General features: G+C 39.5%; 1 protein-coding gene across 2 annotated transcripts; it reads left to right on the forward strand.

Annotated features, from left to right (window-relative positions):
- Nucleotides 1-4,043: 4,043 nt before the first annotated feature.
- On the forward strand, nucleotides 4,044-9,791 carry LOC140952734 (uncharacterized). 2 transcript variants are annotated; one of them, XR_012167388.1, is made up of 3 exons: nucleotides 4,044-5,685; nucleotides 7,683-7,796; nucleotides 8,525-9,791. XR_012167388.1 is itself a non-coding variant. In XM_073402177.1 (3 exons), exons 1-3 carry the CDS (start codon nucleotides 4,069-4,071, stop codon nucleotides 8,710-8,712), a joined length of 909 nt encoding a protein of 302 aa, XP_073258278.1. In that variant the 5' UTR covers nucleotides 4,044-4,068; the 3' UTR covers nucleotides 8,713-9,791. The 2 variants fall into 2 exon arrangements, 1 of the variants encoding a protein (XP_073258278.1); XM_073402177.1 differs by having other exon boundaries at nucleotides 4,044-4,675.

A 9,791-nucleotide genomic window follows, 5' to 3' on the forward strand; every position in this document is an offset into this window, starting at 1 on the left:
CCCATCTAGTGTAGTGAAGTCCATTGCAAATTACTGGAAATATGTGGCTATCTGCAAGTTAAGAAACATTTTACCCTGTAGTTTTACTCTTTTCCAGGTTTCTTTGTGATTGACGAGCCAGTCAGATCAATCAAGCGTGATGGACGAGGGAAAAGGCGGAAGCCTGCCTCTCTTTTTCTGTTTCCCCCTCTCATCGTCTCCCTCGCGTTTATTATTTTCCACTCCTAAAGCCACTTACGACACAAAGAGGGAGGGAGCCTATTTCAGCCTTTTCTTTATGCTGAATTGACCTTGAAAAATGTGTTGTACAACAATGGAAATTCATTTTGAACTTTTCAAACAAATGCCTTTTGTTAGATGTCAGTTAAAGGAAATTAACTGTTTGTGTAAAAACAGCCAGAATATTGAATGTTTAAGTCTCCACCCCCTTGAGACCCTCCGTGGTTTCCAGCCGTCGAAATCAACCAGGTAATAGAGGTAATGCGGTAACAGAAATTTATTATAAGGTATCAGAATCAACACGGTCACAGAAGTAACAAGGTTACATAAGCTGTAACCAGGTTACAAATGAAGAGCTAACATCATCATCATCAATCTTTATTTATACACGAAATCGTATCACTTTTACATGGTCCTCCTAGGAATCGTGTGTAAAATTATACTAAAATACTCTAAGAAACTACTTGACTATAAAGTTAAAAATCCAAATACTTGTATTATAGTAAGAGTTACGATGAGTCATAGTGTATTAAGATAATCTTTCCCATGAAATGAAGTTTTGAAAACATTTAAACTAGGCAGGTTTCTAACCTCTGAGGGAATCTTGTTCCACAGAACAGATCCTCTGTAGTGTAGGCTCCCTTTTGCAGACTCAGTTCTGGGTCTGGGGACATAGTTATCTAACTCCGAATTTCTAAGATTGTGGGAGTGTACAATGGATTTTCTACATTGTAACAGCCAACTGTTTAAGTCTTACATATTCTAACCTTTCCCAGCCAAGCTCATCCAACAAAACACTTAGCGAACCTCATAGTTAGAAAAGGTGAGAGTTCTAGTCGCCCTATTCTGCATCTTTTGAAGTTTGTATGCTAGTCCCTTAATAATATTACCCCATACAGCACTACAGTAATTAAGATATGGCATTACCAGTGCATTGTACACGTTCACTCTAGTATCAAATGGTATAAACTGACTTACACGCTTTAAGATAGCAAGACCAGCGGATATTTTCTTTGAAATGGTATTAATGTGTGGGCGCCGGTTCAAAGATTCATCAATTTGAACTCCAAGGGATTTATGTTTAATTACTCTTTCTAACGGTGTATTATTAACTTTGACTGTGAAGTCACTATTTATTTGAGATAACTTTAATTGACTCCCTATAAGCATGTATTTAGTCTTCTCAACATTCAAAGTTGATTTGTTTGCTGACAGCCATGACTGAATTAAATTCATATCACAATTCATTTTATGTTCAAGGACACATAGCTCTTCTGCAGATGAGGTCAATAGTATCATCTACATACATTCTGGGTTTTGAAAACAAATTACATGAGGGAAGATCTTTAATCTAAATAGTAAATAAGAGAGGGCCTAAAATAGAGCCCTGTGGAATGCCACATGTTATATTACAGAAAGCAGATTGAGCTCCATCAACGTTTGTTGCTTTCGGTCAGATAGATAGGACCGGAACCAGTTAAGAGTTTGAGAACTGACCCCATAGAGTTTAAGCTTTCCCAGTAGGATAGCATGATCCATGGTGTCAAAGGCTTTTTTCAAGTCCAGGAATATCACACCATTTAAGAGATTGTTGTTAATATTCCATAGCCATTCATTCGTTGCCTCCAGTAAAGCTGTTTCAGTAGAAAACATAGGTCTGAAGCCAGATTGTGATTCAGTTAACAAGTTTTTATCATTAAGATATTCATATAGTTGGTTAAAAACAACTCTTTAAATTAATTTACTTACTACAGGCAGAACTAGGATAGGTCTGTAGTTGTAAGGATCAGTCTTGAGGTCCTCTTTAAACATTGGCGAAACTCTAGCTCGTTTCCAAGCATTTGAAAATATCCCAGTGGTAACTGAGAGTTATTATAAAAGTTAAACTTCGAGTAACTATGGGAGATGCTTCTTTCAGGAGACGTGCTGAGATGTTATCAAGACCACTGGCTTTATTACTAGGTATTTTCTGAATTAAATTGAAGACCTCCTGGCATGATACTTCCGCCAACTGAAAAAATTGTTTTGTGGGGGTAATATAATCAGTAAAATTATTGGATGTATTTTGAATTTCAGAGGCTAAGGAAGGTCCTATTTTGGAGAAATGTGTGTTGAGTATATTACTGATTTCAATGGGGTCAGTACTTACAGAATCCTCTGTGTCCAGCTGAGTTATCTTATTGAATTTAGATTCAGTTCCAATTAGTCTATTAATTCCTTTCCAAGTATTCTTTATGTTTCTGCGATAATCTTTGAAGAAGGCATTGTAATAGTTCATTTTGGCATTCTTCAAGGGCACTCAACGACATTTTTCGGAAAATATCTGCTAGGAAGACGATTTGAGATCAAGAATTTCTGGAACATTTGTTGTAAAATTTCTGGCTTGCCTGTCTCTCGAGGGTTTTCGAACATCTAAAAAATGGTATAATTGCCCATTTTTAACGGATTTTTACCCTAAAAAGGTCACCTAGAATTTTCGGGAGCCTTTTTTCTGGCTGAAATTTTCAAAAAGCTAAGTTTTGATCCCTATAATTTTCGGGTCACTGGACTTTCAGCTAGAAAATCCGAACAGATTAAAAACTTTTAGGGTTTAAAAATATGCCTATATCTACCGTTTAAATACTAAAATACGTTTAACAATGCTATGTGTTAGAAATCCAATTGCCATCTGTTGGGAACCTTAGGGCTATTTTTTTGAGTTTGTCTCTTTGAAACACTAGCCTTTTTAGCTCCGGAATAATCCAGGGGGAAGAGAAATCCTCTCACTCTCTTCTTCCTTAGTGGTGCATGGTTATCAGCAATGTCTAAGAACAAACATGTTGCCATATATTCCAGTAATGTCAGGATTATGCTCATGTTCAATCAGATCAGACGCCACGGGACCATCGATAAGTCAGTTCGAAAACTATCTGGAATAAAGTTTTTAAAGCATCTGCTCGCTACAGTCTTTGGATTTGATTTTGGAATATAAATCTTCCTTATTGCATACACCAGACACTGATCACTGATTCCGATATCGGCGACTCCGGAGTCCGAAAAATTCCACGAATGATTTAAATAGTTAAAACCAAATCAATAATAGAGGATGTGAGCTGTGTTATACGTGTTGGCCGATCAATTAATTGGCTATCCGGCTGGTAACTATCACAGATATCTAGTAGCTTTTGTGTGCTGCAGTCTGGTGATGTTGCACCAACATTAGCTAACATTACAATTTAGGTCACCGCCAATGTCAACCTCCATATGATATGAGTCCAATTTTTGCAATACATCTTCAAATCTGTTCATTATTTTAGTGGTGGACCTAGGAGGCCTGTACAGAAGGTACAAGTAAAAGTAGTAACTCGCAAACAGAAGTAAATTACAGAAGCATCAACTTTTATAATAAAGTTAGCCTGCGTAGCAAGCGTTTCCGTTTGGTTTCGGAGCAAAGAAATACCGAGGAAGGGGACTTTCGGTTTTGACCGCGCGAGAAACGAGAGCCAAAAAGTGAAAGAGGGGGGAGGGGAAGGGGAAGGAAGGAAACCTTCCTTTCTTCTCCACCCCCCTCCCCGCTCTTTTACTTGCGCCACTTTTCTTGCGGTCTTTGACTCTCGTTCCTCGTTCTTTTCTCGTAAACCGTACAGAAACGCTTGCTACGCAGGCTATAATAAAGTGGATAAGGTCATGTTACGTAGGGTAGGTATTTCACTAAAATAAAAACAGGTACACGATACACTATAGTAATCATATATGAATGACCTACCACCCAGTGGCTTGACCGAGTCGTCACGCAACGCTCCTTCCAACACTTGCCTTTTATTAAACAGCTTGCCTTCCCGCATCTGACCCAAATTGCAGAAGTAAGCCATGGATTCCAACTCTAGAAAGAAGGCAAAGAAGTCTCTAGAAACCTCCGAAGCCAAACCTTTTTCTCGCCCATGGAAATCAAGTGACTTAGTTCTTAAAGTCGCAGACAGGGAATTTCATGTTCATCGAGCTGTTTTGATCCTGTCTTCGCCAGTCTTTGAAGCCATGTTGTCTTCGAATTTCAAAGAGAGATCTGCCAAAGAAATACCTCTTCCGGGCAAAGATGCATCAGAACTGGAGCAGATGCTTCAAGGTATCTACCCTGACCGGGATCTTCGGATCTCAAAGGAAAACTGTCTCGCTCTTTTGAAACTTTCGACTGAATACCAAATCGATCGACTGAAAACCCGCTGCGAGGAATATTTAAGGTGTTGGTGCCAAGAGGACTTGACGGTAGACGAAGCCTTGGAAGTGATAATCGTTAGCCAAAAATATTTTCTTCATGAATGGATTGTGAAAAAATGTGTGGATAAGTTTGTGTCGCAGGTAGGTCAGACGTGGGAGAAAATACAGAAACATGAGCGTTATTGTGAACTAGAAAAGGAAACTGTCAAGCGGCTTACAGAGGAACGAGTGAACCACTTGGAGAAAATGCTGAAAATTGGAGGTAAAGTGTATCAGTCTTATCGCTTTTTGTTATTAAATCCTAAAGAACTGAAACCGAGAACCACTTTATTAAGAGTGTTCAAGAGGCATCCACTTTATCTGTTTTAACTATACTGTGTGCAGTTCCCAAGTGTGGGTGTGAGGCGGACCTCTGAAATGAAGAAGAAGGGGATTGCTGGTAGTCTTCCCTGCAAGCAGTCTCCTTGGAACTTACTAAAACAACTCAAACTCGTCCCTAGGTTTTCTCGGTTAACGGTTCAATAGTTAACTACCCGAATACCAAACTAGTTATAGCTAGGTCGTGGCTAAAAGGAATCCCTCAGAAGGAGGTGATCGAGGAGGACTAGAGATACTTCGGAGATCTTACGTCGTCAGACTAGCAGAATTTACGATAAAGAACTTCGACCGGCAAGGGAGATGTATGTGAGAATATTTTAAGCTCTTCTTTTCCTTAAAAATGAGGAATCTTTTGATAATAAGAGCGTAAGGGAGCAAACACCTCAGAATTGCTAACATGGAATCCCTCAGAAGGCGGTTGGCATCCCTCAGAAGTTAACTTGTATTAATGGAATCCCTCAGAAGGAGTTTGGTATCCCTCAGAAGGAGGTACACCGTATTTATGTATATTTTGTAAATGGAATCCCTCAAAAGGAGTTTGGCCTCTCTCAGAAGGAGTTACACTTTATATATGTATAACTTGTAAATTAATGGAATCCCTCAAGAGGAGTTTAGCATCTCTCAGAAGAGGTGCACTGTATTTATGGATAACTTGTGAATGGAATCCCTCAAAAGGAGTTTGGCATCCCTCAGAAAGAGGTACAATTTATTTATGTATAACTCATCAGTTTCTTAAAATGAAATCTTTCAACATAATGAGTGCTTAAAGAAGCATAAACCTTAGTGGAATCCCTGAGACGGACTTTAATAGGTATCCCTTAAGTGTGTTTTCTTTATATATCTATGTGGAATGAGTCAAATCCCTCAGAAGGACATGACATCCTGCAGATGGAGGTATTTATTTTTAGCTTGTAAATGGAATCCTTCATAAGTATTTTGGCATCCCTAAAAGGAAGAGTTCATTTTAAACTTGTAAAATGGAATGCCTTATAAGGATTTTGGCATCCCTTAGAAGGAGTTCTTTTTCTGTATAACTTGTTGATGGAATCCCCCATATTGCACTAGTCAGGGGAAAGCCAGTGCACCCCGATATCCAGGAAAACACTGGGTATTAGACCAGGCCTGCCTTCTAACTGAAGCAAATTCATTGCTATGCAGAGCAGGGTTTTTTTTGAAGTTTTTTGTTTTGTACATCAAACTACCTCTTTAAAAATCAATAATGCTCTCCATTTCTCACACAGCCAAAACTGTAAAGTAAATTACCTTAAGTTACAGATTTGGCATTCCAAACTTCTCCAATCAATTATGTTTACATGACCCCTCCAGCTAATATATGCCCATGGAGGACAATGTCCCAGTTATTTCCTGTCAGGAGTGAGATTATGTGCTTCTGATCCTGTACAAGATTGCATCAAAGGTGAACCCCTGTGTAATCCCTGCTGTGGTCCCCACTGGCTGAGACTTGCATTCATCATAGTTTGTTAGAAATGAACCCCCATAAATTTTGCATCTTGTGAAAGTGACCCCTCCCACCTGACTGCTGTGGAATCTAAGAATATTCTGGCTTAAAATCAAAGTTCATCTCATACTTTATCCACAATTGTTTTTATATTAGATCGTTGTTTACTATCCATGCCTGTTACATTCAATTATTACTGCCTTGTACTGCTTTCATAAGATTTATCAAACTGCCCCCCCCCCTACCCCACCCGCCCCAGGTAACGATCCCTAAACCCCAAAACCAATGAAGATTTTTATAACCTGAGGGCAACCGACCAGCTCCCAAGCAAGGAAAATACAAGTAAAAAATTAATGTCTGTTTCCATTGAACTGAAATATATGAAGTGAATTACATAAAATTTTCTATTTCCACTGTTTATTGTCTGCATGATTTTAAACACATCCGTGACACATACGTAACGTCAGACGGGTAGTTGAAGTTGCTTCCAATAGTAGTTGAAGGTTAAATCGTTGATATCTGAAGTATTTATAAAGTGCGACGCGACTTGACATATTAACAATTGCGAAAATCTATCAATTTTAAAAATACATACAACAAAGTGAATCTATTTAACCGTAGGGTTCCAGTAATATTGCAGTGCAGGCGTATTTTGGGTGGACGAAACCTTGTTCGTGCTCGTAATATTGTTGTAGCCGCCATCTTTGATTTTATGACAGTGGAAGATTGGGGAGAGTGGCGAAAGAAGGAAAGCGGGGAAGGGGAGGGGAGAAAAAAAAAGTTTTCTCTTCTCTCTTTGCAAACTCCCCGCTCCCTTTGACTCGCCCCATCTCCTCCTCTCTTCGGGAAGTTTCAACATGGCGCTTTCGCGAGCAAATTGCGCGCTCAAAGAAAACGCCTGCACTGTAGGCTACAATATGCTGAGAAACGTAATGCCTCAGTACACCACAAAACAGGATTTCCCCGCCATATTATTTTCTCATCCTACTTTATCGACGGCTGAGTATTCTTCAGGTATTTTCTTTTTAATACGCGTGCATAATTACACGAGAATCAAGGGCCTCGATTCGGGGAAAATTACATCATTGTCAAACAACCAAAACCTGATCAACTTAATGCGTCATTTCAGTCATCGCCAAAAGTAAACCGCATCCTTATCACAAGACCCATTTGCATACAATGAAATGCAAGCTCAGGTGTAAATATGTAAACATAGCCTAAGTGAATAAAATGTATTTTTATGGTGGTTACTTAACCGTTGCCGCTTGCGTTTGTTACTTTAATTAGTTTCCTGTTTCTGCGAGAATCATTACTTGATGTTCACAGTTCATTTTCTGATTGTGCCATCAGCTCTTTCACCCCTGCGCTCGAAGTTAATGACTTCTGTAAACTCACCTCTATGAATTAACCATTTCTTCTTTTTCTCTTTTAGCCAACGCACTAACCACTCCATTCGGTTCCTCTCAGTCCATCACAGGATTTAATTTTGCAGCCCCAACCCCTCCCGCCTCAGGAGGCTTAAACTTTGCCGCACAGGCAACCAATGGTGAGCTTTATAGCCTCCCACGCAGGCGTTTTTAGGGGAGTTCGTTTTTCATCCCTCCCCACAAGAGAGGAGGAGGGATAAAAAACGACCTCCCCTAAAAACGCCTGCGTGGGAGGCTATGAGCTTTACGGCTTGTAGATAATTTCAATTTTGCCGTTTTACATTTTTCATTTATACCAAAACGGCATTACCTTCCTTGACGTTTCGATGGAAGGTCAGTGATTTTGTTAGTCTTGCGTCCTGCGTTTCTGACACATAAAAATCCCTAAAGACCCAAAATAATTCATGACGTGCGTCCCGTAGGACGCCAGGATCGATTTACCATTCTGTAAATGTTTTTGTAGAATATCCTCTTCGTGTGATATCCGTGGTTGTTGTTTAACGATGCGTAATAATTTCAGTCTTTTTCTGTGCTTTAATTAGAAGGTATATACTGCATTAAAGAGTTTTGGATTATGTCTTCAGATTAACTGTCTGGTTACATAAAGGCCCAAATATTTTCGACTGAGGACTCGTTTTTTTGAACTGGGACTTAATGGTTCTTGACTGGAACTCATGATTTTTCTCAAGATGGACTACAGGACTCACCATAACTATTTCAAACAAAAACGCTGAACGTAAACTGAGGTTCGCGTAATCTTGAATCGCACTTCTAAAATATGAGTCCTTTGAGGTGTCTCCTTAAACTTATTAACAATTTACTAACTTGACGTTTTCTCGGTTTATAGCAACTGCTCCCGCCGGTTTTAACTTTGCTCCCACGGCGACTAACAATAACCTGAATAGCTCCGGAATGTTCAGCTTTGGAGGCGGGCAACCCCAGGGGAACACGATGTTTACAGCAGGAACTGGCGGAGAAAATGCGGGAATAGCCGGGAGGAAGTTCAAAAAAGCCGTGAGACGCACTAAGCGTTAGCGACAACACTCGTCTTACTAGAGGCTTACCTGACAAGACTGTAGTACACCAACCGAGTGCAAACAAACGTTGCGAGACGAGACTTTGTCTCTAACCGATTAACCCCGACGGGTTAACGAACGTGCGACGCTACTCCGATCTGTTCCGACGACTTAAACGTGCGGACGATAGACAAAAACGCTATGAAACGGCGACGCGTTGTCGCTAGACGTTTGACAAAATGGAAATACGCGTACGTACGAAGGCGCACTGTATGGATTCCTCCTTCCGCGGAATAAACGAGGTGTATCCATTTGGGCGATTAAAGTTTTAGGGTGTAAAACACCCTTGAAAACAAGCTCCGACCACGAAATTTTGTAACAAGGAAATTTTTCTTCAACATTGCGACCACACTCTCTATGGACAAAGTTACTCTACCGTACAGACCAATGACACTTTTGTTATTAATATATATTTTTTGTATCAATGATTGTTAATGCGTATGAAGTATTTGTTGTAAAGCGTGCAATTTGCATCGATGTGTGAGGATGTAGTTTCTCGGTTTATTTTAGTTCCACTGATTTGCAAGGAGTTGCCTCTTAACAAAGATTTGAATGCCTTGAGGCAGTTCGTAGAAATTGGGAGAAATTTCTATAATTTATTTCTTTTGTTCGTGAGAAGCAGCGGGAAAACAATCGCGTGCGACTTCCTTATTCGCGCGCGATGTGCCTGAGAGGAGTGATGACCAACCAGCCCAGAAATGTTATGCAGTGTAATTGTTTTAAATTTTATAGTTCTATGATCCATACTCTGAATAAATTAAAAGAAGCAATTCCTTGTAAATTAAGAAAAAACAATGGGAGCGATTTTTCAGAGCGATAAAAGACAAGATTGGGGAGAGTGCAACCTGTATGGGGGGAAGATAGAAAAATGTAAATACTCTATCCGCTATTTAATTTAATTTCTGTCAAGTAGTCATTTGCACTCGCGATCTCTTAATTTTCTTGGTGGGTTTTCACGTCGCAAGTCAACCGAAATGATTTTACTCGCTATCTTTTTGAAATTGTAAGCATTTGAATAATAAATATGAAATCATATAA

This window comes from Porites lutea, chromosome 11 (assembly GCF_958299795.1).
Source record: "Porites lutea chromosome 11, jaPorLute2.1, whole genome shotgun sequence".
NCBI lineage: Eukaryota > Metazoa > Cnidaria > Anthozoa > Scleractinia > Poritidae > Porites > Porites lutea.